This window comes from Capricornis sumatraensis, chromosome 4 (genome assembly GCF_032405125.1).
Source record: "Capricornis sumatraensis isolate serow.1 chromosome 4, serow.2, whole genome shotgun sequence".
Lineage (NCBI taxonomy): Eukaryota > Metazoa > Chordata > Mammalia > Artiodactyla > Bovidae > Capricornis > Capricornis sumatraensis.
The window spans coordinates 1,883,384-1,909,461 of record NC_091072.1 but is presented as its reverse complement, the minus strand read 5'-3'; the positions used below and the strand labels follow the sequence as shown (position 1 = coordinate 1,909,461).

Genomic DNA, 26,078 nt, shown 5'->3' with positions numbered 1-26,078 from the left:
ATATACGGTGGTACATCTATCTACACATATGTATGTATTTATTCATTCATCGATGGATGTTTTCACTGCTTCCATGTCTTGGCAATTGTAAAAAATGCTCCTACACTGTTGGTGGGAATGTAAATTGATGCAGCCATAGTGGCGAACAGTATGGAAGTTCCTTTAACGGGAATTTGCCATGTGGCTCAGGAAACTCAAACAGGGGCTCTGTATCAACCCAGAGGGGTGGGATGGGGAGGGAGATAGGGGGAGTTCCTCAAGGGAGGGAATATATGTATACCAATGGCTGATTCGTGTTGAGATTTGACAGAAAACAGCAAAATTCTGTAAAGCAATTATCCTTCAATAAAAAATAAATTAATTTAAAAAATAGACTTATCATATGATCCAGCAATCCTACTCCTGGACATATATCCAAAAAAGATGAAAAGGCTAATTAAAAAAAAATGCATATACCCTAATGTTCATAGAAATCCAGGAATCTTGATTGGCTTGTTCATAGCTTTCTTTGTACCCTAGATTCTACATGTGTCCAAGATGGAGAGTGTGAGGCTGAGTTTTCACCTGATGGCTTTGAAGAGAAACCAGAAAAAGAAAAGAAACAAACCAATTTCACTTTGTGCACCGTGTGTAACATTCAGCTGAATTCGACTGCTCAAGCCCAAATCCACTACAATGGCAAATCGCATCAAAAGAGAGTGAAACAGCTCAGCAATGGGATGGTGAGAAACGACAATGGTAAGTGTTTCTGAAGCTGTGTTTTCAATTTTATATCATCAAGTTCTTTGTGTACCTGAAGATGTGGAAATAAGAGAATAGACTAAGCTTTATTTTAAAAGCTGGAAAACAGTAAATAAAAGTTGTATCAGCATAGTACATTAAAAGAATTTCTCACAGCTATTTGAAGGACAAGGGGAAATTTGGTTGTTGTCTATGTAATGTATTAGGACTGGGATTGGAATTGCGACCTACCAGGACACTTAAGATAATTAGAAAAAGTTGACATTAGATTTTGTTGATATTTGACTTCAATATAAAATTTGAAAATTAGCATTCTTCTATATTTTATGTTAAAACAATTGTTTCTGTGTTTGTTTTATGCATGTGGGGGGCCTCAATTGGTTCACAAGATTGCAGTTTATTTTAAAAAATACATACTTTTCAAGTTGAAGTTTTAACCAATAAAATGTGATCTTTTAGTATGTGCAGAGTCTTTAAATTTGCTGGTGAAAATTCATGGTTTGCTTAATCACTTTAGACAACTTTTAAAAGTATAAGCTGAATTTTGGAGTAAGCAAATTTTAAAAATAGCACATATGTATTTTGAACCAAATGGAAGATTATTAATAAAAGCAGAGAGAGGTGAGGGAAGGGAGGGTAGAATCCTGCAGCAGGATTTAGGGGAGCTAAAATAACAGTACCGCCAAAGAGTTAACAATATTGTGGTCTGGTTGGATGCTTCATCAATAAGATGTGTTTTATCTCAATTTTATTAACAATTAAATATGAGATTGGATTTTGATATGTTCTAATATTTGATATTGGAGGCAAATATAATTTTGAGGTGTTGACTAAAATAATTACACGATGTGACAGTTGCAAGTTAAATTTTATTTGGGGCAATATGAGGACTGCAGCCCGAGAGACAACACCTCAGTAGTTCTGAGAAGCTGCTCCGGTGAGGTAGGGAAAGATGGTATATATGTGATTCTGGTAAAGGGGGGTATATGCAGTCAAATACATACTTTTTTGTAGAAAGTTTCCACTTGTGTCATGAAGCTTCTGCTAATCAGGAGAAGCAGTCATCACCATGGAAGCTTTTAATGCTGTTCTAGATATAAGGAGATACAGGAGCCGGGCTCATGAAATCAGCTCCTGAGAATGTCCAGCTGTCTGAAGGCCTCTTCTGCCTGTTCGCTAGGAGCACAGAGTGCCTTGTCTCTGCGCTCCACCCTGAACTCCTTCCTGGGGTCTGCGCTCCACCCTGAACTCCTTCCTGGGGTGTTGGAGGTCACCAGCTTCAGCTGCACAGATTTCATCCTTGTAAAAGTAGATGACAGGCACCCATGGTAAATGCCAATTTGTGGTTGACAGGAGTTTGCTTCAAGGCCACCAAAATGAGAGAAAAACACACACACAAAAAAAAAACAGTGTATTTTTTAAATGGAAAGTATTTCTACCTTCCTTTGTATTTTTAGTATGGATGAGCTGGAATATTCTGATAGAGTCTGTTTCTCTTTCTTTTGTATGACAAAAGGTTAATTATGGATCTTACTGGTCAAAGAGATATAAAAAAATAACCATTGCAAAGTAAGTAAGAACTCCTAAATTTCATGGCTCCAAGATGAGCTGGCGAGGCCGTGGACTTATTAAGTCATATTTAAAAATACAGATGTCATGACCTCTACTTTGAATGTTCTGACGAGAAGCTTTTCCCTGCCATTGACATTAAGGTAAAACCATGTTAACTGCAGCCTTATTTAGCTCCAAGCTGTCTTCTTTCAGTTGGTGCTGGTGTGAAGCCCAGTCTGGATCTCTGTCCATTGACACTGAATTAAATCGCAGAGACAAGAGTTTTGGGTGAAGTTAGAAGAGAACAGCTTTATTGCTTTCCAGGCAGAGGGAACCAGAGTGGGCTAATGACCTCAGAACTGTGTGTCCCCTTGGAGGGGATAGTGGGGGGTTCACAGTACTGGTTCAGAGAGAGCGTGATCGGCTCGTGAACATTCCTCCGATGGGTCAGTGGTGAGCTGAGTGGGAATTGGCATCATAGGCCTTATGGCTCCAGCTGGTCTGAAGTCTGTTACTTCTGGGTTAACTTCTCCCGCCTGCGGGGGGTTCAGCATCTTCACGGCAGCTCAGAGACACTGTTACGTGTGGCCCTCGAAGAAGAACGAGGACCCTGCCCCGAGGCTGCACTGTTATTCCTGATGCTCCTCTTGTCTGTGTGTCCCTTCCCTTCCCTGATTAGCAAAGGTTTGGACCTGCCGCTCTGGGAAGGTCTTGGAGGCTAAATGAAGCCTGTTTCCTAGAGTCAAGAAATGCAAGCTTTCGTGCCCAGGAGACCCACAGGGGTCCTGCTGGGCTTCCGCGGTGGCAATGGTGTGAGCTTCAGTGATTTACTTCACTTGCCTTGCTATTCACAGTCCTCTCTCTGGAGAAGTGATAAGTTACATCTTAGAGAGAAACTCAAGAGTTTCATAGCTAATCATAGCTAATCATAGCTAATCTCAGATGAAGTTTAGGATGGTCAACAACTTTCAAATCATAGGACTGAGTTCCTCAAATCAAATATTTTAACATAATTGCATCAGTCCACATATAATGGACTAGCATTGTACTAAAGGCTTTAGGTACATTTCTTATTTATTTTTCTTTACACCCAGAGAGATATTTCCATTATCATCCTCTTACAGATGTGGAAATTGAGAAGAATGTCAATTGAATCCTGTACTGAAAGTCACCCAACTCTTAAATGGTCAAACTAGAGATCAAATTCCAGTCTTATTCATTAAATAGCTGCATTCTAAAATATACTGTCTCCCCAAAATGAATATTCTGTAGAAGTGGTGACTTTATTTATTCAAGAAGAAAAATTATTTTAAGAGAATATAAGAAAATAAAATTCTCTCATATTCCCAGCAATGCAATGATCAATATGGTACAAATTTCACTGCTACATTTTCTTTGCATATTATTTTCCCAAGTTTCTTTTTAGCATCAAGTTATCAAAAGTTGTGAAAATGATGATGCATTAATGGGAGCACTTGGTTTGGGTTATCTTGGTTTGATCTGAAATCATACTTCGGAGGAGCCCTCACCTCTGATGACAGGTGGATTTAACTACAGGTGGATCTAACTGCAGGCAATCAACTCTCAAGTTGTTATTTTACATTGATACACAAACATATTATTTCTTTTACGTATCCCTCTGTCTTTCCACACTAGAAATGTACTTTTTCAGAGCTTTTGGGAATAAGGAAGGAGCCCAGTTCTGAGAGTCGTATGATTAATTGTCCTTCCTTTACTCACACAGTGACCAAGCTAAACTCAGGAATTCTCAAGAATAACGGGTCATGTAGATGTTTAGTCGAGCATTGTCATCTTTAGTTTATTCAGAGATAGAAATGGGACTAGAAGGAAACAGCCTTCTCCGTGAAGAGGCACACACAGAATGGCTGCTGTGAACTTCTTCCATCTTTAGAATATCATCTCATCTCAGATTTCAATCTTGAAGTCAGTGTGGGAGTGCCAAGGAAGCTAAGATATTAGAAACACTTGCCTGGATGCAGTCAACCTTATCCACAGCTTACTTTTAGAGATGCAAATAAAATAAGTAGCAGTTGCTGTTGTTGAGTTGCTCAGTCAGTTGCTGTTGCTGAGTCGCTGAGTCACGTCTGACTGAGTCACATCTGACTCTCTAGCAGTTGCTGTTGTTGAGTTGCTGAGTCAGTTGCTGTTGTTGAGTTGCTGAGTCACGTCTGACTGAGTCACGTCTGACTCTCTAGCAGTTGCTGTTGTTGAGTTGCTGAGTCAGTTGCTGTTGTTGAGTTGCTGAGTCACGTCTGACTGAGTCACATCTGACTCTTTAGCAGTTGCTGTTGTTGAGTTGCTGAGTCACGCCTGACTCTTTAGCAGTTGCTGTTGCTGAGTTGCTGAGTCAGTTGCTGTTGTTGAGTTGCTGAGTCAGTTGCTGTTGCTGAGTTGCTGAGTCACGTCTGACTGAGTCACATCTGACTCTTTAGCAGTTGCTGTTGTTGAGTTGCTGAGTCACGCCTGACTCTTTAGCAGTTGCTGTTGCTGAGTTGCTGAGTCAGTTGCTGTTGCTGAGTTGCTGAGTCAGTTGCTGTTGCTGAGTTGCTGAGTCACATCTGACTGAGTTATGTCTGACTCTTTAGCAGTTGCTGTTGCTGAGTTGCTGAGTCACGTCTGACTCTTTAGCAGTTGCTGTTGCTGAGTTGCTGAGTCAGTTGCTGTTGCTGAGTTGCTGAGTCAGTCGCTGTTGCTGACTTGCTGAGTCATGATGCCTGACTCTCTGTGGCCCCATGGCAGCCAGCGTGCCAGGCTCTGCTGTCTTCTGCATTCTCCTGGAGTTCGTTCAAACATGTCCACGGAGACACGGAACTAGATCTTATTATTCATTTGAGGTTGTCTAAGTGGAAAAAATTAGTAACCCTGGTTCTGGATGACTGTAGAACATTGTATATGGCAATCCACTCCAATACTATTGCCTGGAAAATCCCATGGACAGAGGAGCCTGGTAGGCTACAGTCCATGGGGTTGCAAAGAGTCGGGCACAACTGAGCGACTTCACTTTCACACCTACATGCGTATTCTAACATATGTGGAAAAAGAACAAGGATAAACGAGAGGGACATCACCCTAGCTAAAATATGGTTTCTGTACTTCTGAGAAAAATGTGGCATTTCTCACGTCATCTGACTTATTATCTAAAATGGCCTTCTGAAGATTGCAGTGAAAAAATATACCATGTATGCTAGTTAGGTAGGGGCCCCTGGTCCCACAGGTGAGAACTGACTTCACTTTCTGACAGTTGCTGCCGTCTTGACGGAAGTTACATTACCAAGGACACGTGTCCGCACATGCGTGTATATTGTCCTGAGTCCCCAGGTCCCGCCTGATGACTGAGAGTGTTGCCTGCAGAACTCCCCAAGCACTGCCTTCACGTGAAGGGGGCTAGCTCTTCTGAATTAGTTCCTTCCTTGGAGCAAAACCTCCCAACTTCTTGGCTCAAAAGGCCATTCCAGCTTCAGCTTTACTGATAACATGGCTGCAATTCTATCAAGTCCAGCCCACCTTCCCCCAGATCTGCTTTCCTCCTGCCTCTCACTTCCTGATCACTTATCCACCACTTGCCCACAAGGAGTCTGCCTCCTGGGAATGCACCCAAGACATCACGAGTGCTTCCCATATATTCCTAAGTGATATGCATAATGTGCCTCATTGTGCAAAAGCACCAGCATTTAATATCCCCCACGTGTGTTTTCCATCTAAGCCTGTATTTAAGCTTTGTTATAGAAAATGCCGAGGGAACCACAAAAAGTGAACTAGTATTTGTTATTGTTCCACTTCTTTTATACGCATCATCTATTGCACCCAATCAGTATTTCTGTAAAGCAATTGTTACTACATCTGTTTTAAAAATATGTTAGCCAGGGAGATCAAAGGGACAGAGAGACTGGCCAAATAACTCTGTTTATTTGTTCAGTTTGTCATATTTATATTATCATAATACACACATCTCCACGGTAGACTTACATTCTTCTGTCAACAAAATTATGCCATATATTTGGTATTTTCTTATGTGATTGAGTTTATGTCATTTTTAAAGCACTTAACTTACATTATTACAGGAAAACTGATGCTTCCTAAATTTTCTTCACCAGCAAGACTGCGGAGGACATTTTGTGCAGTGGAACTTACTGCCACATATTATTCTAGAAATGCGTTGATGTTCATGTTAGCACACCCTTTGAAGATGAGGTGAGATACAGAAGTGGCATAAAGGTATTATATGATTAAAAATTGCTTAAATGTCTAGAATTTCACTTATTTCAGAGATTGCATTCTTCACACTTTCATGAAAACTGTAAACCAAAGAAATTCCAATACAATCTGCATGCACGCCTTTCTTTCTATTTGGAAAAGGTCTTTGATTTTATATTTACGGGAAATGCATGTTTTGCAAATAATGATTATTTTCTGATAATAATAATGTCCTGTCTGAGCTGTTCATAAATGTACAAAAGTAAAACAAAAATCATCAAGAATCCCACAAAGGTAATTACTTCTAATCTTTTTGTCACCATTCTACCAGGTATGCAAGTAAATATGAATAAGCGATATTATATGTACAATATTACATGCATTATAGTATAGTAGTGTTTATAGATGATTGCCTTTTTATGACTACCTATTTTTAATTACCATAAAGAAATTAATTAGGGGGTTGAGATTTCTAGCTGATGTTAAGGTTTTGCTTACGTTTGTCATTTGGTTTTCCAACTATGTGATATATTCTATAGTGGAAAAGCCTTAACATCATTATGAAGTATAAAATGAAAAGTTAAAATGAAGCATCCTAACGATTTTTATCAGAAGACAGGAATTTGAACATTAGCCTAAAAATGCTTCTTTGATTCACAAGAGCATTTTGGAATACATATCACAAAGGGTACAACTTTCAGGTTGTTAAAAGCTCCTATGGCCAACTAATATCATTCAATTTCAGGGCTCACCATGGTTAAACTCTTGCTAATGCTCATTGAAAGACTGAGTAATAAGTTGACAGATTGTGGCAGCTTTATTTTATAAGCACCGTCTTTGTCATATTTGAGTTATTTTATTAAGCCTGGTTGTCTATAGTTTTATTGGGCTGAAACTGCCATCGAACAATTCAGTTTTGTCTACAGTGTTCCGGACCCTTTCGGTGCTCATTGTTTTGTGGCACATAGATTGTGAGCATCGTCGCCCTTGTCTATCCCCTTAGCATTAAATTTTCTTTTATTTAACAAAGAAGCTAAATAAAACTGTACTTTCTAGCTTTCACTGATCTATTCTCTTTTCTCTTTCCATCGATTATCCTAGGTAAGGTTTAAAGTGTCAGTAGATTTTCAATCTACAAAGGTGTTCCCTGTCTTGCAACATTGGTCGTTAATTAAAATAGCTTCATAGAGTTTTCTGATACCTCATGTCTTAAGATATATATATCTATATATCTATATATGTGTGTGTGTTAAATGTTTCATTTACATATAAGTTTGTCTCATCTTTTAATCTCCAAGTACCATTCATGCTTTTGTAGAATGTCAAATGTCAATAAACTAATTAGCATTTGCCAATACCTTTGTTGGAGAAGGCAATGGCACTCCACTCCAGTACTCTTGCCTGGAAAATCCCATGGATGGAGGAGCCTGGTGGGCTGCAGTCCATGGGGTTGCTAAGAGTCGGAGATGCCTGAGTGACTTCACTTTGACTTTTCACTTTCATGCATTGGAGAAGGAAATGGCAACCCACTCCAGTGTTCTTGCCTGGAGAATCCCAGGGACGGTGGAGCCTGGTGGGCTGCCATCTATGGGGTCGCACAGAGTTGGACATGACTGGAGCGACTTAGTAGTAGTAATACCTTTGTGGGTTCATAGTGTTCCCTTTCATTTGATAATGAAAGCTGCTTTCTTGATGCTGCTGTATCTATATTGGTATATGACATACTGCAATGTGGCAATAAGGAATGCTGCTCTGCTCATGTTTCTCTCTTATCGACCATATCCTTTAGAAGGTTCAGCTAAGAAGAGGCAATAAAAAAGTGCTAATGCTAAATTGACCAACATTATGTGGTAAGTTATTTTGTTCTTACTTGAGTCTTCTAAGTTTCTTTTTATCTCTGAGGGATAAGAATATGGGAAAAGTGACAAATGCTAACTGGACCATATTCAGATTGTGACTAGGTCTCTGGCGTTGGTTACTGATTTTTCTTTCTCCCTTAAAATAGGCATACATTGTTAATTAGTTCAATGGAAACATACCTCCTTGCTAATACTTTAATAGTTTACATCAGACAGTTAATCCTCTTAGAAGCATTATATTTTGTGAACTCTGTTGCTTTATGTCTCATTTTTGTAACTGAACATGAAGGGAATGTAGCAACATCTTTAATTACAGGCCAGTTGCCATTTTTTGTTTGTTTGTTTGAAATTTTTGTCTCTGAGAAAGGCACAGTTTTTCTCCTTCTAGACTGAGTTGGTGGTAGTGTAATTTTGGTTATCAAAATGTTCATAGCTTTGGGAGTTTGAAATGGTGAATATTCATGATGTGTGAAAAGGCATGGTATAAAACTGTGTGACCCTAATTATGCGAAAACGGATGCTTAGTTGTGTAAATACATAAAGGAGACCTGGAAGGACGCATCCGAGGTAAACTGCTTGTTTTGATGGATAACGTTGCTTTTTGCTTCTTGTGTTTTTGGTTTCCTGTTATGCACATGTTAACTTTTAAGAAATAAATGTTATTTAATGTTTTAGAACCTTCTTAAAGGGTTATTCTAATAAAATATTCTAATAAAAATCTCTATTGGAAAGCCTTTAAAAAGAGAGAGCAAACACATTGAGTACCCTAAAAGGCACAGATTTCTGGTCTCCAGCTACTTGCTTGGCCTGCACTTGGTAAGTCCGTCGAAGGAAACCATCTTTTTCAACACAGAGATCTCTTTGTCTAATCTGTGTCCTGAAGAAACACTTCTTTACTGGGATGATGGTGAGGTTTTATAAGCTGAGGTTGATAATCTAGGCTGACCCCTGTCTGGAGACCCTGGCACTGTGCCCAAGAAAAGTGTACTCAAGTTCCTCATGACCGCTGTTTGTATGAAAAAAATAGATGAAGCGACCGTTAAGGGAAACTTGAAGAGAGAAACGGATGAATTAAATGCATGCCATTTAGCTTGAGAACAGGATTTATCTGAGATAGAAGAGTTTCATTTGTGATTCTGTGTCCATATGGGGTGTGTATTTGGGGACTTTAGAAGAATTGCGATCAACCCTGGGATTTCTTTGGAAGGAATGATGCTAAAGCTGAAGCTCCAGTACTTTGGCCACTTCATGCGAAGAGCTGACTCATTGGAAAAGACTCTGATGTTGGGAGGGATTGGGGACAGGAGGAGAAGGGGATGACAGAGGATGAGATGGCTGGATGGCATCACTGACTCAATGGATGTGAGTCTGAGTGAACTCCGGGAGATGGTGACAGACAGGGAGGCCTGGCATGTTGCGATTCATGGGGTCGCAAAGAGTCGGACACGACTGAGCAACTGAACTGAACTGAACTGAAGAATTGCAAGAACTGAGAGCTTGCAGTGTGGTGGTATAAGCTGGGGGTGCCGAGTAATTTTACGGCCCATCTGAGCCTCACTCTGTTTAGCGGGGGTACAACCACCTCTTCTTTCCTCACCTTTTGCCCCTTCAGTCAATAACCACATTCAACAGCGACCTCTTTCCGTCGTAGTGTTTCTCTACCCCCTAATCTTTGAAAAATAAGCACTTTCCTGCTTTTCTAGGTTTGAAAGTATGTTTTGCCACGTTTGTTCTGTTTCATTTATATCTCTTCTGAAAGCAATTCACTGCACGGCAACAGTGTTAGTAGGCGCTGGAGACAGGATGCTTTCAGGGATGGATTTCCCTTTCCTGAAAGAGTTGCCTTGCATTTGGAGGTCAGCCCCATAACTGGCTTCGTAGTGGCTAAAGCTCCACTCCGGGCATGTCACACTTCATCGTTTTGTCTGTGTTTCTCAAGAACACTAAGCAGTGGTATGAGCAGGGGTGTGTGTGTGCGTGCAGGAAGGCACACTAGGGTGGGGCAAGTAGAGCGGCCCTGGCATGTGCGTCGCCGTGCGTAAACCCAGCTAGTGGGAAGCTGCCGTGCAGCTCAGGGGGCTCAGCCTGGTGGGCTCTGGAGACCTAAAGGGACAGGGGGGGATGGGGGGGGGGAGGCCCTAGAGGGAGGGGTCAGCGTGCACTTGTGGCCGAGTCGCGCTGCCGCGCAGCAGAGACTACCACGGCACTGGAGAGCAAGCACACTCCAGTTAAAAACGGATAAAATAATACAAATAAAAACGAAGGTACAATAATCACTAAATAGATCTTTAAAATGTGAATTTTAAGTGTTTAAATAAGAAACTTTGACACAGTTTTCAAAGATAGAAGCTCAGATACATGTATTTCTTCTCCTTGTTTTCAAAACGGCAATGATACAACACAAGAAATTTGGGAATAGAAGTAAATATATATGTGGCAGCGTTGCATGCTCGAGAACGGTAAAACAGTGAGGAATTTCTGGAAAATACAAAGGGAGCAAGGGCTTCCCTAGTAGCTCAGTGGTAAAGAATCCACTTGCAATGTGGGAGACTGTGGTTCGATTCCTGGGTTGGGAAGATCCCCTGGAGAAGGGAAAGGCTACCCACTCCAGTGTTCTGGCCTGGAGAATTCCATGCTGTATGGGGTCACAAAGAGTCCATGGGATCACAAAGAATTTGAGAAAATATAAAGGAAATAAGGTGAAAATGAGGTAAAACAATAAAGCTAAATACAAACAAGAAAATACAGAGGTGGGAGGAAAGGGCCCTCTTCCTTCAGGTTTCCAGAAAAATTTCAGGCTGTCTCTAACGTTGATCTGAGGTAGCCTTAAGTGTAGGGCTCACCATTCGATGAACATCATGATGACTCTATGTACACTGATTTGCAGTCAGAAGCTGGGACATAACTGACCTGCCCAGCCTAATCCTGGAAAAGTGAACAGCAAGTGAGTCTGGGGATTACAAGCCGGAAAGGTCAGAAAGTGAATGGTTTGATGGAGATCAGGATGAGAGAGGCAGAGGAAATAGATGTGTCTGATCAGAATTTTTAATTTGTCGCCTTGTACGCGTGCCGTAATATCTTCTGACATCTCACCTATAGAAGCTTCAGTAAAGGCAGCTTCACTTACTGACATTTAATGTAGGATCAGAATCCTTTGTGGGGGATAAAATGTGTGCCAAGACTGTATCCAAGTTGAGGAAGATATTATCTTGCCGATAGAAGGACAAAGGAACTATAATGCATGCACGGCTCATTTGCAAACCTTTTAATCAGGTACAACGTTGAAATCAAAGATGTGAGCAAGACATACTTACCAGTCACTTAAAATTTGCCATCTTTGAGAAAATGCATGAATTTCAAGTCAAGATTTTACCTCAGAGAAGATAGGTAATGAAAAACCACGTGTGCTTTTATTTCAAGATTTTCAGTGATTCAATAGCAGTATATAGTACAGAAGATTGTGTGACCTCATCGGTGAGTAAGAGGTGAAGGACTGTGGTTTCAAAAGTAGAAGAATAAAAGCAGAATTAATATGAGTATTCCACTTCTTTGATATGTCCCTGGTGGTCCAGTGGTTAAGGCTCTGCACTTCCAATGCAGAAGGCACAGGTTCGATCCCTGCTTGGGGATCTAAGGTCCCACATGCTGTGCAGTGCAGCTTAAACAAATAAATAAATGCTCTTCTAGAAAACAATCATTGGGAAGTATAATACATTACAGAAAAAGAATGTTTAACTTCCTTAGCACATATTAAGCAAACACGTGCATAGGTAATGGTAATTCTGATCAATAATTAATATTTTTGAATTCCAGAGAAGATTAGTCTTCTAACAAAGACAATCGGTCCAAAATACGTCACTGGCAGGAAGAACAGAATAGTGAATATAGTCTGAATGGGGAATTAACAAGGTTCTCCATTAGAGCCCTGTTTGTATGCTGTGTGTTTGGAATAGAGTGGTTGATGTTAAGAAATTGAACAGAGGAAAAACTGATCAGAGCTTAACAAAAATGATAACTTCATCTACACACACATTCAATTTGTACTACTTCAACATGGGTTTTATCCCCACTGGTAGCACAGCTACAGTTGAGGGAATTATAAAATAGACAAAGAAAGAAGAAAGGGGGAGCAAACTTACTGTTTACTTGTTGTAGGACCAGGAGAAAGAGGATCTTAACAACGTAATGAAGATGTCAGAAGTATAGACCGTGGGTTACGTTTGCTGTGCATTTAATAATATTTCCAGTCTTATTTTCAGTGCAGTCCAAAGGACCAATGAGATTGCCAGTTGTGCTAATGACGTGTTGATATCCTCTTCATATTTTCCACAGTGAGGGCTCAGTATTAAAAATAAAAACACTTTATTTTATTGTTCAATTCACAGCTTCTCTCCCTGAAAATAAGTCCATGTGGGCTGGGGCTTAGGCCAATCTGAGAACCAGTCTTCTCTTTAAAGACAACATTACTGAGATGTCTTTGACATATATAAGTTTTACATATTATGGTATACAACTTAATGTTTTTATATATCTGGATAAACTGTGAAAAGATTACCATGATCGAGCTAAATGACTTCTTGGTTGCTTCTACATAGCTACCCTGTTCTGTGTGTATGTGCTGAGAAGATTTAAGACTTGCTCTTAAGGGATTTCCTGTGTGTACTGCAGTATCAGCTATAGTCACCGTGCTGTGTTAGACATCCAGAATTTACCATCCCGCATGACTAAATCTTTGTACCCTTTCACTGACATCTCCCTATTTCCCCCACACCACCTCCCAGCCCCTGGAAACCACAATTCTACTCTGTGTTCTTACGAGCTCTGCTTTTTCGGTTCCACGTATAAGGGAAGTCCGCAGTAGTTATCTTTCTGTGTCTGGCCCATTTCACTTAGCATTGTGTACTCCAGCTTCACCCATTCTGTCTCAAATACCAGGGTTTTCTTCTTTTTACAGACTGAATAATTTCAAATTGTGTGTGTATTTATGTACAGACACACAGGTTAACCTTGAATCACGTGGCTGTTAGGGGTGCTGACCCCCAAGGTACTTGAAAATCCTGACTAGATAGCTAAAAAATAACTAATATCTTTGTATAAGCCTGCTTATCTGTTGTTCTGCAGCTTCAGATTCAGCCAACTGCAGATCCTGTAGAACCCATTTATTGAACAACAACAAAAACCCAGGTCTAAGTGGCTCCACTCCAGTTCAAACCCATGTTATTCAAGGGTCAGCTTGTACACACACACACCCCGCATCTTCTTCATCCGCTCATATGTGCACACCTAAGATGCTTCTGTTTCTCGCCTATCGTGAATAACTCTGCAGTGAACACGGAGTGTAGACGTTTGTTTGAGACACTGATTTCATTTCCTCTGGATCTACACCCGGAAGTGAAATTGCTGGGTCGTGAGATTGTTGTTGTTTAGTCGCTGGGTCGTGTTCGACTCTTTTTGACCCCATGTACTGCAGCTCTCCAGGCTCCTCTGTCCGTGGGATTTCCCAGGCAAGAGTACTGGAGTGGAGTACCATTTCCTTCTCCGGGGATCTTACTGACTCGGGGTTTGAGCCTGTCTCCTGTGTGGCAGGTGGATTCTTTACCACTGAGCCGCTGGGGAAGCCCGGATCGTAGAGTTGGTGATGGAGACCCGTCGCGGAGACCTCCACGGAGGCCCATTGTAATCACGCCATTAAAAGTCAGAGACGATTCTGAAAGCAGCAAAAGTGACTTGTTACATACAAGGTTCGGCAGAAGCCTTGAAGGCAAGAATGGTGTGAGATGATATATTCAAAATGCTTAACGGGAAAAGACCCTGCCAACCAAGCCAGTGAACCTGGAAAGAGTAGCCTTCAAAAATGGAGAGGAGACGAGGTCTTCTCAGACAAATGAGAGCTGAGGGAGCTCATCGCCACTAGACCTGCCCGACAAGAAATGCTAAATACAGCTCTTCAAGTTGCATCAGAAGGACCCAGCTCAGCAAGACAAGAGCACAAGCGAGTATGAACCCCACTGGCAGCATTCAGATGCAGGCAGAACCAGGTTAGACTCTACTACCTAATAGGCGTGGGTAATCATTTTTAATCCTCACTTCAGGGTTGAAAGACAAAAGTGTTCAAAAGAACTGTAGCTAAATATTGTTAGTGAGTGCACACCATAAGCAGATGTGACCTTCGAGTGACCTTTCCCCTCAGTGCTCCCAGAGGCTTGGCTTTTGTCCCCAGGGGATAAACCTTTCCAAGAGGCTCAGTGTTCAGTCAGACTGTCTCCTGAGGGACCAGCCCCAGATCACTTCACACATGATCACACAGGTTGGAATTTTCACATGAGTGCTGTTCAGATGAAGCCTACTGTAGTTCTGTTCATTTACATTTTACTCTGGATGCTCCACTTAGCATATTAAATATGTTTTAAAAACTAATATGTGGGTTCAGAACAAGCTTGGTAAGTCATATCTTCACCATGGTCCCTATCCTTCTATAATTAAATGTGTTATCAAATTAAGTGGGTTGGTGGCTTGAGGGAAGACATTAACAATATTTATCTTTTACTTAATAATCAATGTTGAATACTCCAAGGTTTGTCTTCTATGGGAAGATTTCTTATTCAGAACCTAGAGAGAAGAGAATTGAAGAGAATTCTCTTCAAAAAGAATTCATTGTTGACTTAAGAAAAAAAAAAAAATTCTAGGGAGGCTATTCCAAGAATCTACCACTTAATTTCTGTAAGTAAAATCTGGTATGAACATACTCTTTTTTACTGAGGAGTATTTATGTAAATAAAGCAATAAAACTATGTATAAATATGTATGTCTATAATACACAAACACAAATAAGTAACAATTACTATGTAGCTTGGAGACATGTGTAAGGCCCTGTTTGAACTTGTAAGGAAAGATAGAAATGTGGCTGTTTTATAAGGAGGATATTCATAAACTGAGAGTTATTTTGCTATTTCTTTTTCCAGTTCCTTCTAATTATTTATGGCATTATTTTGTTTACTTTGCCTGTTCAATAAGCTTCTGGAAAGAAGGAAACGAGACAATGCAGGTGGAAGTATTCCAACAATATAGGCTTCCCTGGTAGCTCAGACAGTAAAGAATCTGCCTGCAGCGCAAGAGACCTGGGATGACTCCCTGAGTGGGGGAGACCTCCTAGAGAAGGGAATGGCAGCCCACTCCAGTATTTTTGCCTGGAGCACTCCCTGGACAGAGGAGTCTGGTGGGCTACAGTTCATGAGGTTGCAAAGAGTCGGACACAACTGAGCGACTTTCACTTTTTTCACTTTAGTCCGAACAGTCTCTTTTTCATCCAAAGATGTGAATTTTAATTCCTTTTTTTTCCCTCCGAAGTGACTCTGAATTATTTGAACCTAAGGGCTCCAAGAATTTAATAGGAATTTAATTCTATATTAAACCTAGACTAAAAGTCGAGGGGATACACTCTGAGGATGTGAGATTTCTGGAACGTTTCTTATATACTGATTACCTGACACTCTGCTGTGCTTTACTCTGATACCATCAAAACCAAAAGCTATAAGACTTAGGGACAGCAAGAGGAGGAGAAGTGGGGCAAGCATGCTGTTTTTCATATGTGTCCTTGGATGGGAGGAGAAAGTGGGCAGTGCTCACTATGGGGAGGAGAGGGACACAGACGGAAGCCTAGAACTGGCCAATAAAAGGTGTGAAAGAGGGTGAGGAATTTGCCTGCATCTGTGATCCCAGCTCAGGTGGCCAAACTGACAGATACTTGTATTTGGGGGCTCTCTCTTAGTGCGTCCAGTTAGAGTCACCTGAATACCTGGGTGAAGTGCGGTTCTTTGCAGCCTCCCCCAGAGTTCTTGAACCAGAAATACTGAGGGTAGCCAAGGAATCTGTGTCTTAAAGAGTTCTTTAGGTGCTTCTGTTACAGGCTGTTTGAGAATCACTGCCCTGTGTAATACATATCATCTCAGAAGCAATAATTTTTAAATTCAATAGTAATGTATGTCATGTATTTAGTACAAACGGGCAGTAAATTTTCAGTACAATAAGCTGTGGCTATAATGATGGTTAGTCCTTGTTAAACACTGTAATCTGCTGGGAGAAAAGTCCAGGTTGGGAAACTAACATGTATAATCATAGATTTTACTGTTTATAGTGTCCTTAGAAAAATGGCCCAGGGACCCCTCAGGTGACCTGTACACAGATCTCATGGGAAGTGAGAAGGGCTTGTGTGCGTGTGTGATCCAGTCCTGTCCAACTATTTGTGACCCCATGGACTGTAGCCCGCCAGGCTTCCATGTCCATGGGATTCTCCAGGGAATACTGGAGTGGGGTGCCATTTTCTTCTCTAGGGGGTCACCCCGGACCAGGAATCAAACCAGTGTCTCCTGCATTGGCAGGGGGTTCTTTACCATCGAGCCACTAGGAAAGCCCTTGACAGGCCTGAGTTTCAATAATTAAAATCAGCTCTTAGGTAGTGATGTTGCAATTGGTCCTCTGACCACAGTGCGAGTAGCAAAGATCTGGCCCACGGCCCCTTTTACTTATACTTGGCAGTCCTGTGCAGCCCCCGGAGCCATCCGAAACAGGAGTTTGCGTGTTTGTGGGAAAGCGAAAGACAGAAGGCAGGAGCACGTTGCGGCTATCTGAGGTCATGGTCTCCACTCCCTTGAATTGTGGCATTTGTCCGTCTGTCTTTAGGAAGCCATTCGATGCTTCTCAGAGAGTTTGGAAAGCAACCATACGTTGCTAAAATGTTTATGGCCACTTTCTATTAATTTCACACCTTCAGAGGGAGACAAATATAACTTTAGATAAAAGTAAGACCATCGCACAGGACAAGCCGTACGTAACTCCTACCATGTAGACTGTACTGTGCAGGGCCATCCAGAAGAGTGCACACTCCTGCTCTGCTTCGGAAAGCTTTCACTTCAATTTTATTTTGAACATGAAAGCAGTTTCTTTTTTGAAACTAAATTTAGCTTTAATCGCTGACTCATATACGTGGATCTTGGTGTATAGCTGCAAGGATACTACCAAGGGAGCTTTTTCGGTAACCTACATTGTTTCACTGGGCCTCCCAGGTGGTGCTAGTGGTAAAGAGCCTGCCTGCCAGTACAGGAGGCATAAGAAATGCAGGTTTGATCCCTGGATCAGGAAGATCCCCTAGAGAAGGGAACGGCTACACACTTTAGTATTCTCGCCTGGAGAATCTCATGGACAGACGAGCCTGGAGGGCTATATAGTCCCTAGGGTCACAAAGAGTCGGACATGACTGGAGCAACGTAGCATGCCCATTTCCTTCTGCAGTTTGAAGAGTTTTCCAAGAACTGATTGAAAATATGGTCTCCACTTTAATAAAGGAAGCTGGGTGGTGTTGAGTAAGTGGTTCTGTCCTTTAAGCAACACAGTTAAGTGCTTAAATGTGTGGCATGGCAGAGTAGCGATAGTGCAGCTTGTTTAAGTGGAGCCCGTTTAAGCGGAAGGCTTTTTACTGCATCTGACTCTGCTCTTTTAGGGCTGGTGAACTTGTCCTTAATTGGATTTGATCCCTCCATCATGCATGGCTGAAGACAAATTTTAAAAGCATACACTTTAACTCAGTAGAGTTTCCTTGAATTATGCAGTTTTATATTAAGGTCATTACACAGATTTTACACAACTTGAATTCTATGCATGCACCTCAGTCTAAAATGGTATTGAATCAAAAGAATAAGCTATAGTAAAGCTATATTTTTATGATTAACAGTCCTAAAAACAGTAATTGCAGAGATGAAATATTTACCCTGTCTTGGCCTCAGAAACCTTGTTTTAAATACCCATTCCTGGAGTCAGGTTTTTCTGAGTTGAAGCTGGCATTGCCTACAGCTCTGGGCTTCCATTTTCCCAATGCTAAGCTCAGTAAAAGAGAACACCTCTTTTTTAGTAACTACAGAAGAAAGCCTCACTCATCACCAAATGCTATGGTAAATGCAGGGAAAGTGGGTAGGAGGTTTCAGAGTCAGCCCTGACTCTCTAATGGAGGAAGAAATATTTTCTGGATAGACGTACATGGAAAATTGCAAAGTCCTTCTGAGGTATTACAGAAATTTCAAAGGTAATACATATTAACCAAGTTCTGTATCAGTTCAGTTCAGTTCAGTTCAGTTGCTCAGTCGTGTCCGACTCTTTGCAGCCCCATGAATCACAGCACGCCAGGCCTCCCTGTCCATCACCAAGAATGAAATCTTTCTTTTTCCCCAAAATTTTCTATGGAAAATCACATAATCTTCGCAAACATAAAAAGGGCACTTTGGCCTGTAATAGATTTTATAAAAGTGCTTCTAAGAAAAATTGGGTCACAGCCTCAGTTTTATATATTTACCTTGCGGGCAGGATTTGACTGATTATTGGGGCTTCAAAATAATTTGAACTTACTTTGAGAAAATTTTTGAACTTGGAAACATTTTATTGCCTGTTGTTCTTTATGAGTTCGTATCTTAATATTTAGCACTTAAAGTGATTTTTTTTTTTTAGTTATTAACAAACACTTTACTAGTGGATAGCCTTGGCTTTCAGTTTCATGTTATTCTTTTAAAAAGAAAAAATTATTTTATCAGGATGGACTGCAAGGAGATCCACCCAGTCCATTCTAAAGGAGATCAGCCCTGAGTGTACTTTGGAAAGAATGATGCTGAAGCTGAAACTCCAGTACTTTGGCCACCTCATGCGAAGAGTTGACTCATTGGAAAAGACTCTGATGCTGGGAGGGATTGAGGGAAGGAGGAAAAGGGGATGACAGAGGATGAGATGGCTGGATGACATCACCAACTCGATGGACGTGAGTCTGAGTGAACGCTGGGAGTTGGTGATGGACAGGAAAGCCTGGCGTGCTGCGATTCATGGGGTCACAAAGAGTCAGACATGACTGAGCGACTGAACTGAACTGACTGATTTCATGTTAACCCCTTTCAAAATTCCATCCAAAGCTCTTTTTTTAAAATTTTTTTAAAGTTTTTTTTTAAATTTTTAATTGGGGGATAATTGCTTTATAATGTTTTTTTGGTTTCTGCCATTCAGGAATCAGCCACAGGTATTCATATTTCCCCTCTCCCCTGAACCTCTGTCTCACCCATCCACCCTTCCAGGGTGTCATAGAGCACCAGGTTGAGCTCTTCAGTCATAAAGCAAGTGCCCAGGTGGCACTAGTGGTAAAGAATCTGCCTGCAAATACAGGAGACACAAGAGATCCCTGGAGGAGGAAAAAGGCAACCCGCTCCAGTGTTCTTCCCCAAAAGTTTCCACGGACAAAAGGAGCCCAGCAGGCTACAGTCCATGGGATCACAAATGGTTGGACACAACTGAGTGCATGTGTGCATGTGCACATGGACACACACACAGACAGACAGACACACACACAGAAACACACACAGACACAGATACAGACACACACACGGACAGACACACACAGACACACACACAGAGACACACACAGACACAGATACAGACACACACACAGACACAGACACACACAGACACAGAGACATAGACACACACATGCACACACACATGCATACACACGCGCACACATGCACACGGACACACGGACACACATGCACATGCACACACATGCACACACGCACATGCACACATGCATGCGCACACACATGCACACACAAGCATGCACATGCACACACATGCATGCACGCATGCACACACACATGCACACGCACACATGCACACACATGCACACACACATGCGTGCGCATCTGCCTCCCTGATGGTCATGTGCGTGTCTGCATGCTGCTCTCGCCTCCCCCTGCGCTCCTTCCCCCACTGTGTCCGCAGGCCTGTTCCCTGCGTCTGCTTCTCTGCAGTTGTACTGAAAATAGGTTCATCAGTATCATTTTTCTAAATTCCATGAATATGCATTCATGGACAGCTATGTGTAGAAGAATGAAATTAGAGCACTTCCTAATACCAAACACAAAAATAAACTCAAAAATAAACTAAAAGCTTAAAGACCTAAATGTACAGTTGGAAACTATATATATACACAATTCTTAGAGGAAATCATAGACAGAACACTCTTTGACATAAATTGCAGCAAGATCCTCTATGACCCACCTCCTAGAGTAATGGAAATGAAAAAAAAAAAAAACAAACAAATGGGACCAATTAAACTTAAAAGCTTTTGCACAGCAAATGAAACCATAAACAAGATGAAAAGACAACCCTCAGAAAGGGAGACAGTAATTGCAAATGAATCAACTGACAAAGGATTAATCCCCAAAATATACAAGCAGCTTATGCAGCTCAGTATCAGAAAAGCAAACAACCCAATCAAAAAATGGACAGAAGACCTAGAAATTTCTCCAAAGAAGACATTGTGGTTGTTGTTCAGTTGGCCAGATGTGTTCAGCTCTTTGCAAACCCATGGACTGCAGCACACCAGGCCTCCCTGTCCATCACCATCTCCTAAAGTTTGCCCAAGTTCATGTCCATTGCATTGGTGATGCCGTCCAGCCCTCTCATCCTCTGATGCCCTCCTCTCCTGCCCTCAGTCTTGCCCAGCATCAGGGACTTTTCCAATGAGTCAGTTCTTCATATCCGGTGACCAAAATACTGGACTTCCAGCTTCAGCATCAGTCCTTCCAATGAGTATTCAGGGTTAATTTCCCTTAAGATTGTCTGGTTTGACCTCCTTGCTCTCCAAAGGACTCTCAGGAGTCTTCTCCAGCACCACAGTTTGAAGACATCAATTCTTTGGTGCTCTGCCTTCTTTATGGTCCAGCATGCACAACCAGTACATGACAACTGGGAAGACCACATCCTTGACCACAGGGGCCTCTGTCAGCAGAGTAGTGCCTCTGCTTTCCAACACACTGCCTAGGTTTGTCGTAGCTTTCCTGCTAGGAGGCAAACATTTTCTGATTCCACGGCTGCCGTCACCGTCTGCAGTGGTTCTGAGCCCGAGGAGAGGAGCTCTGTCTCTGCTTCCACCTCTTCCCCTTCTATTTGCCATGAAGTGATGGGGCCGATGCCAGGGTCTTATTTTTTTAATATTTAGTTTTAAATCAGCTCTTTCACTCCCCTCCTTCACCCTCATCAGAGGCCCTTTAGTTCCTCTTCGCTTTCTGTCATTAGAGTGGTATCACCTTCATATCTGAGGTTGTTGATGCTTCTCCTGCATTGTCTTGGTTCCAGCTTGTCACTCACCCAGCCCACCATTTCTCGTGATGTGCTCAGTGTCTAGGTTAAACAGACAGGGTGACAGCAGGCAGCCCTGTCAGACTCCTTTCTCTATCCTGCACCAATCAGTTGTCCCATACAGGGTTCTAATAGTTTCTTGCCTTGCGTACAGGTTTTTCTGGAGGCAGGTAAGATGCTCTGGTATTCCCATCTCTCTAAGAGGTTTCCACAGTTTGTCATGATCCACACACTCAAAGGCTTTGGCATAGTCAATGAAACAGAGATAGATGTTTTTTGGAATTCCCTAGCTTTCTCTATGATCCAGTGAATGTTGGCAACTTGACCTCTGTTTCCTCTTCCTTTTCTAAGTCCAGCTTGGACATCTGCAAGTTCTTGATTTGCACAATGCTGTGGCCCAGCATGCAAGATTTTAAGCATGGCCTCCTTAGCATGGGTGATGAGTGCAGTTATCCCATGTTCAGCACAGTCTCTACCACTACCCTGCTTGGGAACTGGGATGAGGACTGACCTTTTCTGGTCCTATGGCCACTGCTGGGTCTTCCAGATTTGCTGACATATCAAATGCAACACTTTTATGGTGTCATCCTTTAGGGTTTTGAATAGTTCTACTGGAATTCCATCACATTCAATAGCTTTATTAGCAGCAGTGCTTCCTAAGGCCCACTTGACTTTGAACTCCAGAATGTCTGGTTCTGTGTGGAGACGGTGCCATCGCAGTCATCTGGTTCATCTGCGTCTTTTTTATGCAATTCTTGCATCTATTCTTGATCTCTTCTACGTCTACGAGGCCTCTCGTGTTTATACCCTTTATTGTGTCCATCTTTGGGCATATGTTCCCTTGGTACCTCCAGTTTTCTGAAGGGGTCCCTAGACTCCCCCTAGTTTTACACACTGCTCATTAAAGAAGACCTTATTGTCTCTCCATGCTGCCTTTGGAAATCTGCATTTAGTTGGATAAACATTTCCCTTGACACACAGACAACCAATAAACACACGAAAAAATGCTCAACATCACTCATTATCAGAAAAATGTAAATTAAACCTACAACGAGATGTCACCTCATACCAGTCCAAATGGCCATCATCAAAAAATCCACAAACAATACATTCTGGCGAGGGTGTGGAGAAGAGAGAACCTTCTTGCAGAGCTGGTGGGAATGTGAACTGACCCAGCCACTGTAGTGAACAACATGGAGATTAAAAAAAAACAAAACTAGAAATAAAACTACCGTACGATCCAGCACACCCACTATGGGCAAAGACCCTGAGAAAATCATGGTTGAAAAAGACACATGTACCCCGGTGTTCACTGCAGGACTGTTTCCAATAGCTAGGACATGGAAGCACAGAAGGATAGATAAAGAAGCTGTGATACAAAGGAACAGATTGGAGTCAGTTCTCATGAGGTGTTACACAGAGTTAAGTGAGTCAGAAAGAGGAAAAGAAAACTTTCATTCAGAGTACTTGAAAAACAAATTTGTTTGCTATTATTAATAGTATAAAATACTTTACTCTCAATAACAGCATCTTTATTTGCCTTGTTTTCAACCTGAGTTTCTCTTAGAATGGGAGCTTTTAACAACCATGTATTTTAAGGTACTGTTAATTGTATGATATATCCTAACAGTGGCATGGTAGCATTTTAAAGAACGTGTGTGTGTTCAGTTGCTCATTTGCTTCTGACTCATGGGGACCCCGTGGATTATATATAGCCCACCAGTCTCGTCTGTCCATGGAATTATCAAGGCAAGAAAACTGGAGTGGGCTGCCTTTTTCTTCTCCAGGGGGATCTTCTCAGCTCAGGGACTAAAAATGTGTCTCTTGAGTCTCTTGCATTGGCTGGCAGATTTTTTTTTTACCACTGTGCCACCTGGGAAGCCCAATGTAAAGAGTGATTACATATAAAAAATAATTTTTTAAAGACTTTGGAACGTGTATACAGGAACAGGAACGTCGCTCAGTCGTGTCCGACTCTTTGCGACCCCATGGACTGTAGCCTACCAGGCTCCTCTGTCCATGGGATTTTCCAGGCAATAGTACTGGAGTGGATTGCCATTTCCTTCTCCAGGGGATCTTCCCGACCCAGGGATTGAACCTGAGTCTTCCACATTGTAGACAGATGCTTTACCATCTGAGCCACCAGGGAAGTCTGGAACGTGTATACCAAATAAAATCACATTTCCCATGAGAGCAATCGTTTTCTTTTTATTAACACACAAACACACACATACACACAAAACACAAAATACACACATACTGTCTGTTGACTTTGGGGAGAGGAGGAGGAGGGACGTTCATTCCGTAGCCTGTGCCTGTCATCGTTCTTAATACGGTGCCGTGTTATCAGAAATTTTAGTGGCAAATGTAAAAAAAAAAAACCCTCAAACTGACAACTTAAAGCCTGAGTTTATTGACTCGCTAATGAAAAGTTGTGAGTGGAGGTCAGAGAGGGGACTGTGGCTGGGCTGAAGCCTGGCCTCGGCCGTCGGGCTGTCCCGGTTGCACTGCTCCATGCAGTTTTGCTGACTTAGTGCTGCATATGGTGAGAAGTATTTCGCAACAAGTATTGGTAAGTAAGCGCTGCTTACTCAGCCTCAGTCTCACTGTGTGCGGTGTGCGGTGTTGCATGAGCAGACGGAGGCGTGGCCCCTAGAGAGCAGGTGGCATTGCCCTACACTTTCCTTTTCTGAGTCCTTTCTCTGCCCTTTAACCAACATTTTCCCGTTTTCCCCAAATCCCAGCCCCTGGCAACCGTCACTCGACTCTGTTTCTGTGAGTGTGACTTTTTTAGGTTCCGCATGTAAGTGAGACAATACATAGAGTGTTTGTCTATCTCTGACTTATTTCACTTGGCAGAATGCCTTCCCTGTCCACTCATATTTTCACAAAAGGCAGGGTTCCCTTCTTTTTATGGCTGAATAATATTCCATTGGGTATAAATACAGTTGATCCTTGAACAGTATAGGAGTTAGGAGTGCCAACCCTCCATGTAATTGAAAATCCCTAATTTCTTATAGATTGTACTTAATTGAGTCAGTTTTTCAATCTGTTCTGATAGTCTGTCTTTGTTGGTTTGTTTTAGCTATTTACACTGAATGAAATTACTGCTACGTTAGCACTGATAAATTTATCATTGGGTTACATGTTTTCTATTGGTTCTCTCTGATTTTCTTTCAATGTTTTCCCGTCCTGCTTTCCTGTACATTGTTGAATGTTCTGTTCATTTTCCTGTGTGGGTCACTCATGGGTCTGCTCAGAAAGGTGTACCCAGAGTGAGGAATCCTTTCCACAGGCAGTTTCGTCTCACGTCCCCCTCCTTTTATTCTGGAGTCGGATCGGGAGAGTTGCTTTTTGCTCTCCTTTATTTACTTCTTGGTCGTGGTGAGGTTGATCACTTGCTCTCCACCTCACCACCTCTGCAGCTGAGAATGCTGACTCGGCAGCGTTACTGAAAGGTAGGGAGGGCACCAAGGACCTTTCCTTGAGTGCTGAGGTCTCCAGCCAGCCTGCCTTCTTTTCTCCTTCAGTCTTCTGATGCTTGCTCTATATCTTTCATCAGGGGTTTTACTTGTACTTCGCAGAAGCAATAAGGTAGAATGTGCCTCTTCTTGGCTCAAACTGGAAATGTGATCTGTAGTAAAGTAAATTTCTTAATCATTTGTATTATTTTAATGTGGCCCTTGTACTGTGCATAAAATAAAATCACACCATTTGGGGATTGTTGTTTTGTATATAACCTTCCCTTCTATTTCTCTCTCTCTCTCTCCACACACACACACGCACACACACACGCACACACACGTGCACACAGAGTCTGTGTTAAATATTCAGCTTCACAGCCTGGTTGATCTGCTTTCATAAATCTCACAGTCCCCATGTTATCGAGTAGGATATTAAGGAAACTTTATTTGTGGGGATGAAGAAAAGAAGATGTTGATGATATGAATTATGTCCCAGAGCCAAAATACTATTTAAAAATACCACCCTTTGTTTATTCCTGCCAGGAAAGGAGTATTTGAGGACTTTTTATTTTAAAAAATCATTTATGTAAAGCTAGCTAGTGTTTTATTAAAAGAGATGAGTTAACGGCTCTTTCAGCTAATAAGCCATTTAGGAGGCTTTATAAAGATCTTGAATTTTATTCCTTGGGGGGACAGTGGTGGTTTTCTACTCTACTTCTTCATTTTAAAAAGGAATAATTTAAGACAACTTCACAGTATTTACACAGTCTGAATCTATTGTGTGATATTTTCATAAGATAACAGCATTTTCAGGGAATGACGGACTAGTTAATCTCTTCCTTATGTGTTGAAATATTTTTAATATTTTATACAAAGTACATTTTCTGGAATTACAGAGTAGGAAGAAATCACTACTATATTCTGTAAATATACGTTTACTGACTTTTAGATCAGCTACTGTTAAAGACCTATGGCTACATTATTGCGTTTTTTAAGTATTAATATTTCCAGGGTGCTCAGTCCTTAGGCAATAAGTTTCTGCATTGTCAATAAGTTAAAGACCGTTCATTCCTACTCCTGT

At 41.6% G+C, this 26,078-nt stretch overlaps 1 protein-coding gene and 1 non-coding gene across 2 annotated transcripts in view; both read left to right on the top strand.

Moving 5' to 3' along the window:
• Positions 1-282: 282 nt before the first annotated feature.
• Positions 283-26,078, top strand: part of ZNF385D (zinc finger protein 385D) — a 757,956-nt gene continuing 732,160 nt past the window's right edge. The window contains exons 1-2 of the mRNA XM_068970436.1: positions 283-295; positions 520-722. Coding sequence (XP_068826537.1) covers positions 283-295; positions 520-722 — 216 coding nt within the window. The remainder of the gene's footprint in view (positions 296-519; positions 723-26,078) is intronic.
• TRNAG-UCC (transfer RNA glycine (anticodon UCC)) lies at positions 11,924-11,996 on the top strand. Its single transcript has one exon. It is a non-coding gene; the product is annotated as a tRNA-Gly (tRNA).